At 36.9% G+C, this 19,990-nt stretch overlaps 1 protein-coding gene across 2 annotated transcripts in view; it reads right to left on the bottom strand.

Annotated features, from left to right (window-relative positions):
• Positions 1–7,214: 7,214 nt before the first annotated feature.
• Oseg5 (intraflagellar transport protein Oseg5) overlaps positions 7,215–19,990 on the bottom strand; it is a 58,829-nt gene continuing 46,053 nt past the window's right edge. For both annotated transcript variants that reach the window (XM_083122596.1, XM_083122597.1), the window contains exons 15-17: positions 18,967–19,106; positions 12,245–12,368; positions 7,215–8,498 (exon numbers count right to left, since the gene is read on the bottom strand). In XM_083122596.1, coding sequence (XP_082978722.1) covers positions 8,424–8,498; positions 12,245–12,368; positions 18,967–19,106 — 339 coding nt within the window. In that variant the 3' untranslated portion in view covers positions 7,215–8,423. The remainder of the gene's footprint in view (positions 8,499–12,244; positions 12,369–18,966; positions 19,107–19,990) is intronic.

The raw sequence follows: 19,990 nt of genomic DNA, 5'->3' as shown, positions 1-19,990 counted from the left end.
CCGTCTCGGGCCACTACCTGCGCAGAGACCTTTTCTCGTTCGCTTGCTCCAGGGTATAACTAAAATACCCGCCATAATCGAAGACTTAACGCTGATATTCAAGAGGAGTTGGATGTATTGTCCCCCCACCCAACATTTAATTATCAGTCCCCCCAGAATCCAAGTGTCAATTTAAGGTCTAATATGTAAGATTTGGATATCCCCTCCCCCTCAATAACACATATTACCCGTTACAATTCCCTTGGAAATCTGCAAATTGATATCTATACCTAGGTATAGCAGCAATGGTTAATTGACGTGAACAATGTAGCATTGGACTCAAGTTTGAATTACCATTGAAATTTCAATTATAAAAATACCCCCCCCCCAAGCTCCAAAGTTGAGTGGGCACAACATGCGTCCAGAAACCCGCCTATGGGCACCCCTACCACTATATACTTTATTTTCTTCATCTAATGGATTCAATATGGTGGGATTTAAGGTGTAAACTTTTTACATATATTTTAGAAAAATATATAAAGGTTGAATTTTATATTATTTGAAGTTAAAAAAATCCCCCCCAAAAAAAATCTCGATGGCGCAGTCTGCGCCATAATACCCCCTGTGGGCACTCCTGCCTCTTTGTGTGTAGGCACCAATTAAAACAGTATTTTCTATTTCAAGCAACTCACTATGAAGGAACTGTGAGACAGCAATGCACACAGGGAAACGTAACATCAAGCTGTTGCCAGCTTCATTATTATGTCAAATGAATAAGTAGGAAGATTAAAGAGAAAACAAAAATAGTATCTCCTGAATCTGAGACACCAAGTTGGAAGATAAATATTCCCTCTGTCCCATAATTATAGTCCGGTATGCCAAAATGGTGACTTTTTATTTATCTTCTTTTGGATACTTGATCGGCAAATTTGTACTGATCCTTGAGTAATAACGTTGTATGACTCATTCCCGTGTTTAATTTTCTTCTTCTGTATACACCAATGTCACGGTTTGCCTATAGGACAAATATTATGGGACAACAAACGAAAGTGTAGCGGACAATAATTATGGAACAGAGGGAGTATTTGAATTTGATGTAAGGCTTTGTGTAGGGCTACATGGACATCGCCAGCTCAGCGAATACGAATGTTTTTGTGATAATGCGATAAAGATCACCAAAATTTGAAAGGAAAAGGTAAAGCGTTCAATTCATTTAAAAGCATTTAGCATAGCCTACCTGTAATTTCAGCTTCCTCCTTAAAGTTGTGGTGGCTTCCACTACACACACGTTTCTAAGGAGTGTTCAACCCATAGACATACTACTTTCAACCTTTCGAAACGCAATGGAATGTTTGAAAGCATTACAGTACGAACACGGTTTCTTCATTTCGACATTCCCGTATTATTCCCGTATTGACATGTCTCCTATTTAGCAACAGTACACTAATGGTGAATGTATGGTACTAGTTTCTCAAATTGAAGCGTAAAAACACAGCATAAATGTACGCGACGACAACCTATTCACGAAAATAGCTAAACTGACAGTGTATTCTCTCCCTTCCGTGGCGTCAGGGGCACCACCATAGTGCTTTCGTGACGATGGGCTCACGTAGCATACAGGATTCTTCTTTCTAGAACACATTTGTAGTACGCGTGCACTAAATTACGGAATAATATATTCACGTTTACTACCAAATATATAAATTATACATATTCTTAATATTATGTTGTATTCACATTTTTACAAAGCGATAAAATAATATTAAGTCCAATGTTGCCAGTTCTTTCACCCCATGTCTTCCTAATGTACTGAAATCACTAAAGACAGTGAATGACAGTGACGTGCACTGAGGAGTAGCTAGTCTAGCAGAGATAGATCAATCAATCTCACATCTCGAATTATATTCAAATCACAATATTTATTGTCTTGTTAAAGCCACCACAGCTCGTGCGCAACACTTTCTTTTCCACGCGCTTCTCGTCCATCGGTGTTCTCCGCGGGCAAAGCTGGCTGGATACCCTAGCTCGCTCTTCTTCCGCCAGACCAGTTTCCAGGTAGAAACGGCCGGTCCAAGGAAAAGGAAAATTTATCTCTACCTCCCTTGTCCCCTCGTCCCCCGCTGCAATGGTTGAAAGCCCAGGCTTTCAGGTCCCCCAGTCTATCTCCTATAGGGCAGATAGGGGATTGGTTTCTCATATTTTTTTTGTAAATCCTCTAAAGAACACAGGGTAAAATTTTCTTCAGTACTTATGTTCTCTGTATTTACACAACCTTTTACACGTTGTACAATATGTGTGTATGTATGTATGGGAACGTGTTATGTGCAGACAATAATGTTAAGCTTTCTTTCTTTTTTTCTTTTTCAAATATGGAATATATAATTATTAAATTACAAATATGTGCTCAGGCTCTCTCTGACTCTCGTTTTAGTAGTGTTTTATTTAAATATACTACTCTTGGTCTCTAACAGTCATAAATACGGATGTATTTATTTGGGCAAGAGAACGCGTGTTCATATTGTTGTTGGTTTGGTTTATTTTACTTCGCTTTTCTGCCACATTTGGTTATCGCGAAAATGAGGATTGAGTGATAATATGATGAAATTGGTTAACGGACCTCATATGAACAATCCAGGCCAGGACTCGAACCCGTGATGAGTGCGCATTCTTGTCCTATGTGTTGCAGTGAATAATGAAATCATTTGGAATGAAAAATGTATCTCAGAACTCAAAAAGTCAAATGAATATCATTGAAGAAACTACAAAAAAGTGTGTTGTGTTTTGTTACCTGTCACCAAATCAACCAAGCGTGGGGGAGTGGTTATCACAGCGCGCTACGACATCAGGAGTTCCGGGTTCAAACCCCGACCTGGGCATGGGCGTTCCCTGTGCTCGTCCCTTCATCAATTTCATCGTATCGTCTTCGCAATTAACCAAATATGACAACAAAGCGACGCTAAGTAACAAAAATCAAATCAAATCATTGATTGATTGCTCAATTTGGTTTATTTTACTTCTCTTTTCCGCCACCTTTGGTACGACAAAATTGATGAAGGGACACACACAAAGGACACAAATGGCCAATCCCAGATTCAAACCCAGGATATCTGGCTTAGAGTCAAATCAAATAGTTTTTTATTTTCGAATGTGGGTGGGGATTACATGTACTTTTTTCTAGTACTCATTCATAATCTTGCAATCTTTTCATGTTATTGACATTCTTCTTTTTTGTATGAATACTGGCCCTAAAGGGAGGAGGGGTGTGGCCCACACCAACCCCCCCCCCTTGAGCACGCCACTGACTGCTACCCCAAGTGTCGACGTCACCGTACATCACTGGTGAATGATGAGAGTTTGTCCTTTGGCTACCCCCCCCCCCCCCCACCCAACAAAAAAGTCATGATGCACAAAAAGATCTGTCGCATTTAAGTCGCATTTATTTCCTAGAAACTCTGGCCGACCTCCGCACAGCATGCTACGATGCCAGGGATTGCAGGTTCGAATCTCGGCCTGGGCATCAGTGTTCTTTGTGAGTGTTCACTCATCCTTATCTTCACGATTAGCCAAAAGTAGTACAAATGCGAAAGGAACTCTGAATTTTTGTCTGCAATTTTAGTAAACAAAGCTCCATTAAAATTACCTCTTTCATTAGATTTCTACGACATATGCTAGCGAAAATTTTTCAATTTCTTGATCACGTAGGCACTACCCATCATCATACTAGCTGCCAGCCGCCACTGGTGTATACCCTGTCCCAGCTAAATGTAGAGCAGGGCAGTGCATAGTGGCAGAAGAGGAGGGGGGGAATCGAGTGATGAAAGCAACCATATGGTCATTACCGTACATGTACAGAAATGTCATGGCATGTACGGACATACGGTGCTGGTTTATCCCTAATATTTGCCTTAGAAATTCTTAAAACAAGCGTACGAACCTGGAGACAAAGATACGGTCCGTTTGCCATGTGCGTATGGTATTATCGGTTTCAAAAGTTTGCAACGCTGACAGAGCAAAGCAGGGAAATCGGGTAACTCCAGTCATCCATTATGCAAACCTGTTTCTCTCACTGTTCATTGTTGGAGCCATCTTGCATCACTTCTTGCACAGAGTCTTGTTCTCGTTTGCCTGGTCTACAGTTAGCTGGTACAGGGTATAGTTGAATTTTTCCAACCTTGTCCCTGCATAAATCAGCTCTGAAGTTCACCCAGCCACTAATGAATAGTTATCTGAGGAAAACCATGTGGGGTAAGGTGACTGGGGCACAGTGCTGATTACACTACCTCCAAAAATCATGATTGTGTTGGACTACCTCCGTATCTCCCTAGCATGGCATAGTGTCATGAGCAAGGGGAACTAAAAGAATTAAAATAGTGTGATTTGCAAATACCATTAGCTGATAATAATAAAAATATTCAATATTTTAAGTACTTGTTATTGTAGGGTATAAATTTACTGAGAAAGAGAGAGAAGTTTATGAGATGGGAAAATCCACTATTATTATATTATTGCACCACGAAGACCAAGTTCTAAACCATTCTTGGCAATTCATCCTTCAAAAGAAATTCAAGAAATGTTAATTTCATTAGTTTCTATGAATTTCTTGCAGGTACACGAAAACGGTTAATACACAGAAAATCCACTAACAATTGGTAAGAAAAAATCGAAAAATCAGGATAACAAAAAGGGGGGGAACCCCGGAAGAATGCCCATCCTCCAACTGCACACATTCGAGGATATGCATTTATGTCCTGGTGCCTAAAAAGACCAGGACATCATTTATATGTCAGTTCCCCTCTTTTTCCTTTCCTTTCTGTATTGTTTAAATTTTACAAGTTGTCTTGATTCTACAGGTGTCTTGTGCAGACATTCTGCAGGATCAAGTACATCAGTAGAACAGTGAACACTCACAAAATATATTTATGAAAAGAATATCTAAAAATAATCTAATAGGTATTTATCTTCCCTGAAAAAGAAGAGAGTGGGCCTTTTTGCTGTATACTACACACAACACATGACATTAAAAACAAATTAAATTCACACAATGGATAATACTGCCTGTAGATCCAGGTACATGGAAGGGAGGCATTTGGGTATCTTCCAAAAAGTTCACCACGTACACCACCAATAGTTTGGTTGAAAGGGCAACTCCAGAGATTTCCAAAGTATCAGGTTCAAGTCCCAATCAATCCACATTTTTAACTCAATAATTCTTACACTTATTAAAGTAATAGAACAACAACACAGATTAATATTTCAAAAATATTTTATATTACAAATGTGCAAAAAACATTACAGTAATTCACTTTAAAAAATAATATTTCAGGATATTAATCAGTGCAACAAATATAATTGAGGTATATCACACTATGGACATTCTTTACATTGTATTACACAAATTAATAAATGTGTGACTAGAAATGTTTACATTCTAAAGAGACAAACGTACTACAACGTAAGATTTCTAGAAGTAAATAATTGGCTTTGCTTCATCCCAACAGCAGCTATGGCATTCTAGCTTATACAATTAAAGAAGCATATGCTAATACTGTCCAAAACATTCATACATATATAGAAGTTCACTTGAATTTGTACAATTAAGATGAATAAAATATATTAAAAATGTTACTTTGCTGAAATGCTGATACAAAAATAATAGTTAGAATTTATTAAAAATGTGTTTAATTTGCAATAAAAACATGAATGCAATTTTTGCACTGTTCTGGGTAAAAAAAATACAGCAAGAAGTTGTATATGTCACTGTGTTTACCACATTGTGAAATGCATTAAATATTTGTTACAGTACAGATCAGAATTCTCAGTAATGTTAAGACAGTTCTCACTTTTGAATATTTACTACTTTATTGCCTCCTTCTAACCATATTTCTTCATAATTATATAGCATAGAGTAATCTTGATCTGCTATTTATTGCAATAAAACTGCTCACAAAATACAACTGTGCATAATGTAGATATTATTATTATAATCTATATGCAAATTCCTTACATTGATTCAGACACAAGGTGACCATGAAGTATATGGTATAAATAGCAGAAACATGCTCTGATAAGCAAGAAGAAAAGTTTGTAATATGGGTACAAAAATGTCTCTATGAAGGTACAAAGCACAGGGAACTGCTGTTGAAATAACAGTGTTATGTTAAAAAGTACTGGCTACTTTTGAATTGATGAGTGTAACCTCACCTGGGTATTTTTCATGCAATTTCTACAAAACCAGAGAAGTGGCTACTGTGATACATTTTGTTGGATTAAGCATTCAAAATAATAATAATAATAATAACCCTTAGCGTAACAGCCCGTAATGTCCAGTGCCTACCTACCAACTGCCAGTCTCACTCTCACCAGAGCTGGCAAATCATCCAGGGGTTATGTGTGGTCAGCTTGATAAACCCCCAGTCATTGTAAGTTTTCCATGACCAGGTTACGCTACTCATTCGTAGTTCCCCAACTTCCTCAGGTTGGTGGGTGGTCACAGGTCCCATAAACAGGCCGTAATCTCAGAAGAAAAGTTGTTAACCTTCCCCCAGGAGACCCGAACCTGCATGCTTCCCGTAGCTGGATCCCACAGTGTGATGTCTTAGACCACAGGGCCATGGTGTGGGACAAGTATTCAAGACAGTTACTGTTAATTTCAATTGTTAAAACAACAATGATTATTAATGTCAGTGCATATACATTTACACATCAGTCCGCTAAAATTTATTTGTATGACTCTGGTAGTTACCAAGATACTGAAGTTGACATAGACGAGGGGACATGACTGGTGCATAAAGGTCCTCCTTTTCCAGTTTTCCTTATTTATATTGGCAAATGAGTGATCGTCAATGTCAAGGTTTAATTGCTCATGCTTCTCGAGATTCAGTGTGTACTATAAGTTTGAAGTCATACTGAATTCCTTCATTTCATCTTTCCAGGTAGATGAATATGGCTTCGATTAAGGTAGAATGCATAAAGGTCATTCTGCTGCAGCCAAAGTCAGTGAAGAAGAAGCTGAGGAGTTCAACTGTTTACATACTGACAGGCACTCAAGGCTGTTGATTTGATTTGATTTGGTGTTCTAAGTCCACTTTGTGCACAGTAAGGCTAATCGGGACTGGACCTACAGTTTAAAGTGGGATCCGAACCACTTGTGCCTCCATCGGGTATCGAACCCGGGACCCCTTGATTACAAGGCGACGATGATACCACTGCGCCATCAGGGAAGCCCTACACTCAAGGCTGTGTGAACAAATTTGTGATGAAGTTCAAGAGACAGGCAGCATGCACAACAAACCTCGAAGTGGTCGACCAACGAGTGCCTCTTATGAACAGACCATACTGCAGTTTTAGCATAATACGTTAACAGAAGTAGTCACTTTGTTGTCTGTTTATGCAAACAAGCATGTCCCAAGAGTAGCATCCACTGCATCCTGAAGTTCCATTGAAAAAATATGCAGCAAATGACACACAGAATCAGGCATACTTTTCAGCAAACTGATCCTACCATCATCAACCGGTGTTAATGCAATGGCAGCATTGAATGGATCTGTGCATTACAAATAACGGGGGCCATTTTGAACAGCTTCTATAAAACTGTCTTTGATTACAGACATTTGGATACCCTGTACTAACAGAGCTGGTGAAACAGCAACCAACATAAAGAAATGACATTGCAAGAATTTCCTAAGGTTTCTGCCAGTACCTGCAATATATGGCCAAAAACTACTGAAAATATCTCTGAGTTACTTGTTATCAACAGTTTGGCATCTCTTCTCTAATCTTGAAGGCTGTTCTAAGTCCACTTTATGTACAGATAAATTAATCGGGACTGGACCTACAGTTTAAAATGGGATCCAAACCACTATGCACTTCCAGCAGATATTGAACCCAGAACACTTTTGATTACAATCCAACGAAGTTAACATTTCGTCATCAGGGAGACCCCTGCTCTAATCCTTCATTTGAAATTGCACCGATAGCTTATTTTCTTTCGTCTTCTTAGATCTAGAATATGTTTCTGCCATTTGTGAATACAGTATATGTGAAAGTGCAAGTCACACTTAAGGTTTGTTATTAGTGTTCAGAATTAAATTACCACAGTAACAATAAAACATGCAGAAATTAACAATCTATAAAGCATGATGACACAGCTTTTGATAACAAATTAAATCCTGAAAATAATAAACATATTCTACATTTGAAGTGTCTTGCACATCACTAAAAGATCCATTCTGTGTTCTCATTGTACGATTTGTAGGTAGGCTCAGTTGAAATGTTTCACGTATAGAAGAGCAAGGGTTTTTTTTGTTTGTTTTTCTACTATGGACCTAATTATAAAAATAAACATTATTCAATATCTTAACTCACAAATGTAATGTTACACCTTAAGAAAGTGTTGACATTATGGATGGAAATAATTCCTGAGTTCTTTTCAACAGTTCTCTATCTTATTTACTTGTTTCTCTCTCTTTTTGATACTCCATTTGGATTTTGTTGTATATGCTCTCGGCATCTAACTGCACCTGTAATAAAAAAAACAGCTACTATTAATTCAAAGATTTTGTTTCTTTCATTCAAACTACAGATATTACAGTTGTAACAGTTTTGGTAACATTTCTGCAGAATGTTCCTCTGCAAGAACTTGAAAACTACAAATATACAGATTACTGTTCGCACAACATGAAAAACAACGATCTACCTACGGCAGTGCATATTATTATAAAATTTTTGATCATATCAATGTACTTTTCAATATTAGGACCTGCTTTCTAATATTTTACAGTTACTACAAACCAAACAATAAAAAGTTCTACATGCTTGTAGTAACTGGTAAAAAAATACAGGCAACAATATACAGGGTGTCCATAAAGTCTCACCCCACCCTGGGTATTGTCAGAACGGCTGTAAATAGAAAGAAATGGCGAAACACGTATTCCATGATGTTCAGGGGGAAACATTTTGAGGCCAACCATTCCCTACCCGGGCCCCCCACAAGGGGGTACGCTAGGGTCGACTCATTTTTTTCAATAGCAAGGGGGTCGAAGAATATGTATGTCGTTTGAAAGGTCTTATTTATCATAACAACAATAATACAGCAAATCCGAGGTCTCTACTAGCTCCAAATTGACAATGGCGTGAAATCAAATGGGGAACATGACCAGCATTGGACAGGACTCCAACTCTTACAGTAGTAATTCTACACAACAGTGGGAACTGGAAAAATGTTCCTACACTGTAGCGTGATTCCGAGATATCCTAGCAGAGTCTACAAATACGTACCCCCCCCCCCTCAAAAGATGGCAAGCGTCCGTACACAAAATGACACATCATTGCTACCAGGACGACACGGACCAACATGCACAATCACAACTCAAGGCAAATGGTGTAGGAGGCACGTAGTTACATGCACAATGTCAACTGAAGGCAAATGGGGGGGTTATGTACACCACTAAAAGTCAAATTGAGCTGACCTACTATTTACAGAAGATGTTTGAAATAAGCCCCATTCACTTGTTTGAAGGAGAATGCAGATGGAGTATCAAACCAGACCAAGTTATCAGTGTTACTACTGCGACGAAGATTCAACAGGACCATTCTGCTTGTGTTCTTGTAAGCAAACAGACCGCAAAAGTTTGAAGTGACTTTGAAATACTGGACGTAGAAGAGTTGTAGTGTCGTACACACTGTGTTCTACTAACGTGTTTCCTGTATCTTCCGTTACCATGGTTCTGTTTGTGTGTGTGTGTTGGTGATTAAAGTGTTTGCAACGACGAGAAAAATTAATGGTGCTGGAAGGGCACATTCTGGCGCAGACAAAGTGGAAATTATCTTTCTATTTTCGGTGAATGTGGCAGAAACTACAGTGTCACTGCTAGACACTTTAACGAATTGTATCCCCAATGCCCTAGTATTGACCATAAGTATGTTTCAGACCTTGTGAAAAAATTGTGAAATGCAAAGCGTCAATGACAGACGATGTCCAGGACGACCTCACACCAATGAGGCAACAGTGTTGAAAGTTATAGGATGCATGACTGTAAACCCTGAAACGTCTCTCAGACAAATAAAAGAAGCAAGTAACATTCCACGGAGTTCTATCTGTCAGGTATTAAAATTACACAAATTTCATCCTTACAAAATGCAGATAAAGCAAGAACTAAGAGATGATTATTTTGATAGATGAATTGAGTTTTGCGAAATTATGTGTGACAGGATTGCTAATAACGAGAACTTCTTACACAACATCTGTTTCAGTGATGAAAGTTCTCTTTTCCTAAATGGCTGTGTTAATAAACACAATGTTTGAGTATGCGCAGATGTTAATCACAATGTTGTGAGGGAAGGCCATACGCAAAGACCTGAGAAGGTTAATGTGTGGGCAGGTATTTTAGGAAACCACATAATTGGACCCCTATTTCTTAATGGTGATTTAAACGGTAATCTGTACCTGCAAATTCCACGTGACACAGTGGATCCCTTGGTAACGGACCTTGTAGAAAACTCGGTCGATGTCAACGGTGTGCCTGAATTTGATGCGGACAATATCGTTTTTCAGCAAGATGGATGTCCTGCACACTACAGCCGGGACATACATGAGTACTTGAATGAACATTATCCCATGAGTACTTGAATGAACATTATCCCAATAGGTGGATAGGCTGTCGTGGTACATCCAATAGCCTGCAAGATCGGCTGATTTGTCTCCTAACGATTTTTTTCCTTTGGGGACACCTTAAATCTGTTGTGTACAAAACACAACCTAGTAGTCTTGCTAATCTGCAACAAAGAATAATAGCAGCCTGTAGAGACATTTTAGCAGACACGTTCAGCAAAGTGCGACGTGCATTTCATACTCGTCTATTCTACTGCCAAGAAGTGAATGGGGCTCATTTCGAACATCTTCTGTAAATAGTAGGTAAGCTCAATTTGACTTTTAGTGATGTACGTGTTGTAACATCTTGTAACCCCCCCACATTTGCCTTCAGTTGACATTGTACTTGTAACTACGTGCCTCCTTCACCATTTGCCTTGAGTTGCCATTGTGTAGGTCGGTCCGTGTTCTCCTGCTAGCAATCTAAGGGGGCACGATGATATGCGGTTTTGTGTACGGATGCTTGCCATCTCTTGGGGGATGGGAAGGTGTACGTAGTTGTAGACACTGCTAGGATATCTCCAAATCATGATACAGTGTAGGAACATTTTTCCAGCTCCCACTGTTGTGTAGGATTACTACTGTAGGAGTTGGAGTCCTATCCAATGCTGGTCATGTTCCACATTTGAGTTCATGCCATTGTCAATTGGAGTTATGTACAGATCCCGGATTTGCTGTATTATTGTTGATATGATAAGACCTTTCAAACGACACATTCTTCGACCCCCTTGCTACTTGTAAAATTGAGTCGACCCCAGTCTACACACTTGTGGGGGGGCCCGGGTAGGGAATGGTTGGCCTCAAAATGTTTCCCCTGGAATACGTGTTTTGCCATTTCTTCCTATTTACAGCCGCCGTTCCGACAATACCCAGGGTGGGGTGAGACTTTATGGACAACCTGTATACAAGAAGAAATATAGATCTCACATGTGGAATATTAACAATCTTGTTTACTAGAACAATTTACATCTCTGGACTGTAATCATTATCTGGCTTACATTATAAATGTAATGTCTCTTCCCTCAAGTGAAGATCTGTCAGAAGATCAAACTTCCTTTTCTCCACACAAAGTTTCCTGTGTTTGTAGAAACCACAATGCGATGGAAAAAAAATTCAAGAAAAGCAGAATCACAGTGATTGAAACAGTTCAACAGTATTTAATTGAACGTTCAATCTGTTTTACTAATATTATAGCAATGAAACTAAACAATAACTAAAAAAACAAAAACAAAGAGAGATGACTTCTAAAAATAGTCAGAAAGATTCACAGATGTATACTGTGTATAACAACAATCCAAATTATATTGTATTCAACTCTTGAGGAATATTGTTTTTACAAAAATACAAATGACAGAAGTCTGTAGATATTACACAGTTCCAACTTATTTTGGTAAAACAAATTCCCTGATTTTTCAATGTCTTTCGGGCAATTTTCAAATTTATTTAATGTTGTTAAATAAACTACAATATGAAACTCCTTGTTAAGACACCGATAAAGACATACACAATTAACAAATACCTGAAGTTTGTTAATTTATTTCAGTAAGAACCTAATGCCACAGATGAAACTATTATACACTAATCAATCCTCTATTTACTGACAACATGCAAGCCTACCTCTTTCTTGAATTTCAAGAAATTTTCATTCTTTTCTTCCATTTCCAATCCATTAAGATACTTCTTACGATAGAAGAGAACAGTATCCACATGGGTTTTGTGTTTTATTGCCAAATTTAAGGCCCTAAAAAATATATTAAACATATATTTAAGATACACACACACATTTAACAACAAACAAGTATGTACATTGAATTATATGCTTCTAATGTGGCTACAACAGCAACAAAACCAGCAACAGTCAAAACAGGAACTCAAACAGGTTGTTTTGCCCATGCCGTCACACTGTAGTTCATATGTCCACTGCTCTGCAGAGCTAGTTTAGTGCATTTGTAAAAATGGCTACTACACCTGTTGAGAAATCATTTGAATGTTGGAATTCTATGTAACGAAGTCTGCACTCACTGTGCAATGTGTACTTTGTTTGAAATTTGGTACGGATGCACCTAGTGACAATTCAATTCATGTGTGGTATAAACAGTTTAGTAAAACAGGTTGCATGTGTAAGGCAAATAAACTGATTGCCCGTCTACTACTCAAAAGAAGACATGGAGAACATTTGCATCATTTTCTGCATAGCCAGAAGCACATGCAGCTACAGAACTAGATATATCAAATACAACTGTGTGGTTCTTTGTAAATATTTGTGCTTCAAACCCTACCAATGACGATCACAGGTGTCAGTATGACTTTCGTTGTGAGTTCCTGGAAAAGATTGAAGCTTTTGTAGGCACGATAATTTTTACTGATGTCACATTCCATACCAGTGGACAAATAAATCACCAGAATGTATGCATATGGGAAAGTGAAAACCCACGTACCTTTGCAGAGCATATGCACTATTCCCCAAACATGAACGTGTTCTGTGCCATCTCCTGTGAATACATGTACAAGTCATTCTGTTTCACAGAGAGAACAGTAACAGGATTGGCATACCTGGATATGTTAAAATCGTGTCTTGTGCCCCAATTGCATGATGACCAGCTCACTTCCACCATAAAGTCTGTCATTAAGTAAACACAAGAGCTACCAGGGCATTGGATAGGTTGAGACTGAAGATAACCAATACCTCATGCTAACAAGATTACTGGAACTCACACATTGTGGCTTCTCTTTGTGGGGTTAGGTAAAGACAAACTGTTTGTCCCACCACTGCCACATGATATCGACGAATTACAGTAAAAGGGTGCATCAACACAGCAGTAAACGCTATCAAGAAACCTATGTTGGAAAGGGTATGGCACCAACCGGAATATTGTGTCGATGTCTGCCATGTCACACAGGGTGCACATACTGAACATTTGTAGGCATGAAAATAAACTGTTTCAGTCTCTGGTGCTTGTTTTGTTGCAGTAAGTGAAATACTCTTCTTGCAATAAATTATCCTAACCCTGAAGAACATTATGAAATGTCCTTCATATGAATGTTCAAAGGAACACATTTTTTATCTGTGTTATATCTGTTTAGTAGCAGATTCACTAATATATACTGACACAAATAACATGACATGAACATAGAACTTTTGTCTGGTTGATTTTGGGTCAAGCACTGCTTTTACTGTATATGGTTTGTTTCATTTATTTAAATTTAGTATTATAGGGCTACACTTAAAACTCATCTATCTCTTATTTTTGCATACTTTCTAACTATATGGAATACAACAAAAAGTTTGTTTTTTCTGCTGTTTGGATGAAGATGTTAAAGATTTGATTGATATGACATTAACTTTGTCAACTGTAACTACAACTTTACTATTACCCTACAATAACTGTGTTTTTCTTTATGTCTTAAATTGTTTTTCAAAATCTCATACTCACTCACGTAAGTAAGTTCAATTTTATACTAATTTAGTATTGATTATTTAGGTCTCAATACAGTAGAAACTTGATTTTACGTTTTTCAGGGGATCAAGCTGAAAAAACTTAAAACGCAGGAAAATGTAAAATCGATTTTACAACATTTTATGTTGGGACCATCAAGATTGAATGTATAATGCAAGAAAATGTAAAATCTGGGAATGTAAAATCGGAGTTCTGCTGCATTAATTTCCTTCAAAGAGTATTCTAACTAGAAATAAGATAGAGACTTGAATGCGTGTTGTAATATTTCTATTTTACTCCATCTTCCTCTAGTACTTAATCTGTAGTTACATTTTTAGGAATGGGTAGATTAACTGGCATTCTACTGATATCACTAAACACAGGCATCCTCCACAGCAGAGCAGTCAGCATCATGTGCTGTGAAGCCAGAGATCCCAGATTTGAACCCTGGTCAAAGGAAGGATGTATTGTTGTGTTTATGCCATTATTAATGTTATATGTTTCTCATTCATCCTCATCAGCAACAAAAAATACAGACATATTGATAAAATTGCCTATAATTTTACCAATCCAAGATTTCTGAAAATAGCTTGCATGTAGAATTCTGTAATTTTGTTAATATTTAGAAGCCTTTCTTAAAACTGGGAAGGGCAGCAGGAGGTTAATTAGATTCCTTTAAAGAGGGTGTATTCAGTGGTTAATCATCCTTGAAAAAATGGGTTGAATGAACACTGATAAATTTATGAAAACTAAGTGTATGAAAGATAAACCATAATGATGAAACCTGAATTCAGTCGCTGACAAGACACTTCTTAAAGTGCTAGGTTGGTTCGTTTTGAAGGGACCTTCTTGTCTCATCGATGTTCCCTCTTTCCTGTCTCAAGCTGATCTTCCCACTCTCTTTCCTGTACAACTTTGATCATTCACCACTACATCAACATCCTTACCACATTTTGCTCTCACGCTACTTTTGCATTCCAGCTCATGCTGATGTTTACACTTACTCATTCCTCATTCTTTCCCAAACACACCACAGATTTTATATAAACAATACTTCATATGTTGTAGTTTAGTCAAGAAAATAGTCAAACTATTGCAGCCACCTGGTAACCTATATTAAGTGACATTTTGGTCATTATTGAGGTTATTAAGCGTTAAGTTTATTAGAAGCTATACTGTAGATAAATTGTTTTCATGTAGTGTTCATCAATTTCAAAAGCATTCAATGAGCTAACTAACTAACTAACTCTCTAGCCTTCTTAAACCTGAAGGTTCATGGCTGCAGCAATACAGGCCTTCCATCTGTCCCTATCTTGAGCAAGATCTATATACTCTTTTCCATCCCTACCGATTTCCCTTAGGTCCATCTCAACGTTGTCCCTCCATCTTCGTCTTGGCCTTCCTACAGGTCTCTTACCATCAGGTTTCCCAACAAGAATCCTGTGAACTCCTCTATCCTCTCCCATTCGTGCAACATGGTCTGCCCACCTAAGTCTTCTTGATTTAATTATTCTAATAATATCTGGACATGAATACAAATTATGTAGTTCTAAATTATGTAACCTTCTCCACTCACCTGTCTCCTCATTCCTTTTAGGTCCAAATATTTTCCTAAGGATCTTATTTTCAAATACTATCAATTTATGTTCCTCTTTCAATGTAAGGGACCAAGTTTCACACCCATATAATACTACACGCAAAATTACTGTTTTGTATATTTTAATTTTTAGTTTCTTAGATATAAAACGAGAAGACAAAAGTTTATGAAGAGAAAAATAACATGCATTTCCTGAATTAAGCCTACTTTTTATTTCCTCTTTAATATAATTTTCATTTGTTAATATTACTCCTAAGTATTTGAATTTGGAAACTGGTTCAAACGAGTTGTTATCAATAATTAGATTTTGATTATTACCTAACACTTGGTTTCGGCCTGTAAGCATATATTTAGTTTTCTCTTTGTTAACTTCCAAACCTATCTCTTTAGCAGTTTTGAAAAATATTTTAGCATTATTCTTAATTGTATTTGTCATCCCCTAGTAAGTCTACATCATCTGCATATGCTAACAACTGAGTCACACCATTTAATTTTAGTCCTTCGTTAGTTTCTTTTACCTTCCTAACAGCATATTCTAAGGCAAAATTAAAGAGCAATGGAGATAATGCATCTCCTCGTTTTAACCCATCATGAATTGTAAATTTGTCAGACACATTAATACCCACACGAATTTTACTTTCTGTTTCACTGGTGCATACTTTTATCATACTAACAAGCTTCTTAGGTATTCCAAACTCGACTAATATATTATATAATTTATCTCTTTTGACAGAATCATATGCTTTTTTGAAATCAATGAATAGCTGATGGACATTTTGGTTATATTCCCACTTTTTTTACAGTGTCTGTCTGATGTGAAAAATTTGATCTGTAGTTGATCTGTTATGTTTAAATCCACATTGATAATCACCTATAATTTCATTAGCATATGGGGTTAGTCTTGTTAAAAGAATGTTAGATAATATTTTATATGTTGTTGAGAGTAGAGAAATTCCACGGTAATTATTGCAGTTCATTTTATCACCATTTTTAAACACAGGAACAATTATGGATTCTTTCCACAGTTGAGGGATTTCTTCTTTATTCCATATTAAACAAATTAATTTATGAATTTCACATATTAATGAATTTCCACCATATTTAATTAACTCGGCTGGTATTAAATCAATGCCAGGTGCTTTGTTATTCTTTAGCCTTTTAATAGCATCTTTAACTTCAGTCAAGTTAGGTTCTGGAACTAAGGGTTCTGCTGTGTGCACTTCATTTACTTCTGATTTATCTCCTACATGAACATTTAAAAGGTCATTAAAGTAGTTCTTCCATCTATTTAGAATATCACTTGGTTCAGCTAGAAAATCACCGTCTTTATCTTTTATCAAGTTTACTTTAGGTTGCCACCCCTTTCTAAATTCATTTACACCTTTATATAAATCTCTGATATTTTTGTTTTTGCTGTTTGTTTCAATTTCATTAATTTTGCTTTTCAAGTAATCTCTTTTTTTACTTCAAAACGTGCGGTTAACTTCTCACTTTATTCTATTATAATTGCTTAGATTTGTATCATCACAGTTATTTAACCACCTAAGTCTAGCCTGATTCCTTATTTCTATTAGATTATGACATTCATTATCAAACCATGGCTTACTTTTTCTTGGTTTATGGTATCCTATACTTTCTTTAGCTGCTGATTCTACTGCATTAGGTATGTGTTCCCAATTCTTATTTACGTCTGTTTCTTTTATATTTTCATCATCATTTAAATCCTGCAAAACATCAAATCTATTTGACAATTTAATTTCTTAATTCTTTCATCAGCAAATTTTCCTATATTAAATTTTAGAACTTTTAGATTTTGTTGCTTATGATATATCGCTGTGAGTCTTTCTCTTAATTTAGCAATTACTAAATAATGGTCACTGGCACAGTCAGCACCTCTATGTGTACGAACGTCAATTATACTAGTATGCCTTCTCTTATCAATGAGAATATGATCTATCTGATTATGAGTTTTACCATCTGGAGAAGACCAGGTATATTTATGGATATCTTTATGTTTAAAAGTTGTACTTTTCACAATTAAATTCTTTGAGGTTGCAAAAGTAATCAATCTTATACCATTATCATTACTTAATTCATGAAGACTTTCTTTACCAATCGTGGGTTTAAATGTCTCTTCTTTGCCAATCTGTGCATTACAGTCACCTAACAGAATTTTCATATCATACTGAGAAAATTTATCAAAGACCTGTTCTAACTCTGTATAAAAATCACCTTTAGTATTATCATCTTTATCTTCCGTTGGAGCATGTATGTTTATTAAAATAATTTTACACCACCTACCATGTAAAACTGCATATGATATCCTATCATTAATAAATTCTACTGTTTTAAGTGTCGAGATAATTCTATTATTTATGAAAAATCCTGTTCCAAAATTATGATTTTCAGTACCACCATAGAAAAAAGTAAAATTTTTAGTTTTACAATTCCCTTCTCCTGGTCACCTAACTTCCTGGACAGCTACTACATCTAATTTATACTTAACTATCTCATTAACTGTACACTGAAATGCCCCAGGCGAGTAAAGGCTCAGAACATTCCAGGTGGCTAATTTAATATCCTTATTCCTAATGTAGATCGTATCCTTAGTCCAGGGACCTCCCAAAGTAGTCCCCACCCGGAGATCCGAATGGGGGACTATTTTACTTCCGGAATATTTTACCTTGGGAACATTCATTGCTGTTTCTTGACATGTCTTTTTACAGTGCAGAGTTGTCAGCTCTACGCCTAACCCCCAATATGAATGGAGGACCACACCTGTCGTTGGTCAGCGGATCCCTCGGATCTAGCTGGGAGGATCACATTGTAGTCCACCAACCATACCCCACTTCTGCCGATTGTGGGATGCTCATAGAGCCATGACAGGACAGCTCTGTAAATCCCAACAGAGCAAAATGTTGACCATTTCACTCTGTTGGTTGACTAACTGCAGTGAACAAGTCACTGGGCGATGAGTTCGTCACATCCCTATGCCAAGCATTCAATGAGTCCCATACAAATTGCATGACATCGCCATTATATGCGAACTTTGTAACTTAATGATGACCAAAATGTCACTTACCATGTTCTACCCTCAGGCCTTTCAATTAAGAAGGTTAATGAAAACATTCAGGTTCCTCATGAGACATTTGAAATTTTATATCAGATCAGTAGAAAAATGGTTTCACATAGTTTTAATGTGAAAATAATCAAACATCCATACTTAGTGGTTATCTAAATATTTCAATAATAATAGTGACTAGTTTTCCAATCATGTGCCTGCAAACTAGGGAAAAAAGCAGTACCTGTTCCAATTATGAATCTGAATGTTCATCATGATTGCACGGAAAATCAACCCATTCTGCAGCATTATTCCCTCAGCATCCTGAATGTTGCCTGCGAGAGCTGTCATTTCTGCTATGCGTGCTTCTTGAACTGGAATTTCCTACGGAGAAAAGTGAAGAAGTGAATAATTATAATACATGACAATTATGGGATTTACATAACTGCCAAAAGTGATAGATCGGACTTTTGGAGTTTGATTTTCACCACTTTGCTAATCAGCTTACATGATCTCTGACATGTGCCATGTGTTCAATATGCATAATGCCAAAAAGTAAGGTAGTCAGAGCTGCTTTTAACAAACTCCTTTTCTATTAATTAGGGTTAAGTGGATAACATTCTGGCGTAGGAATGATGAAAATGCTCATTAAAAACTGTTCAAATGCTTCAGGTAGATAGACTATGCGACAATAGAGCCATTAATTTTATATTAATTTTTATTTATTAACATCTTATTTAAAATGGTGGAGTTAAGGCTGCACAGAGCCTTTCCTTCCACTCAACCATATACATTATACATTAATACATTAAACACAAAGTACATTGACTTGATTTTCATATGTCTACACTACACATGCTAACATTAAAGAATGTACTATTCGTGATAGTACCTTTCTTATTTCTTTCACTCAAAGAACAGCAAAGAATAATTTAAAGATGTAACAATGTAAATGAAATTAGAAAACATTCAGGATTACAACAATAGATCAAAGAAATCCAGTAAACCAAAGTATTATGCAGTAAAAAATTCCTTAATGTATAATATTTTGTCCCTTATCAAAGACACTGTTGCAAATCAAAATTGGCAATTACTGGTAATGCTGTTGATTTGTATACCACGTTTGTTAGAACCTGTCCCGTTTCCCGCGCTAGCGATCACTCGACAGTTTTGGTGCCAATGAGAAACGAGGAAAAAGTAATCTGTTGGGCAGCGAGGAGCGAATGGAAGACAGAAGAGAGGTGCTTACGTAAACACTGTTGCCATGT

The sequence above is a fragment of the Lepisma saccharinum genome, chromosome 5 (assembly GCF_977018435.1).
Source record: "Lepisma saccharinum chromosome 5, izLepSacc3.1, whole genome shotgun sequence".
Lineage (NCBI taxonomy): Eukaryota > Metazoa > Arthropoda > Insecta > Zygentoma > Lepismatidae > Lepisma > Lepisma saccharinum.
This window is presented reverse-complemented; position numbering and strand designations above follow the sequence as displayed.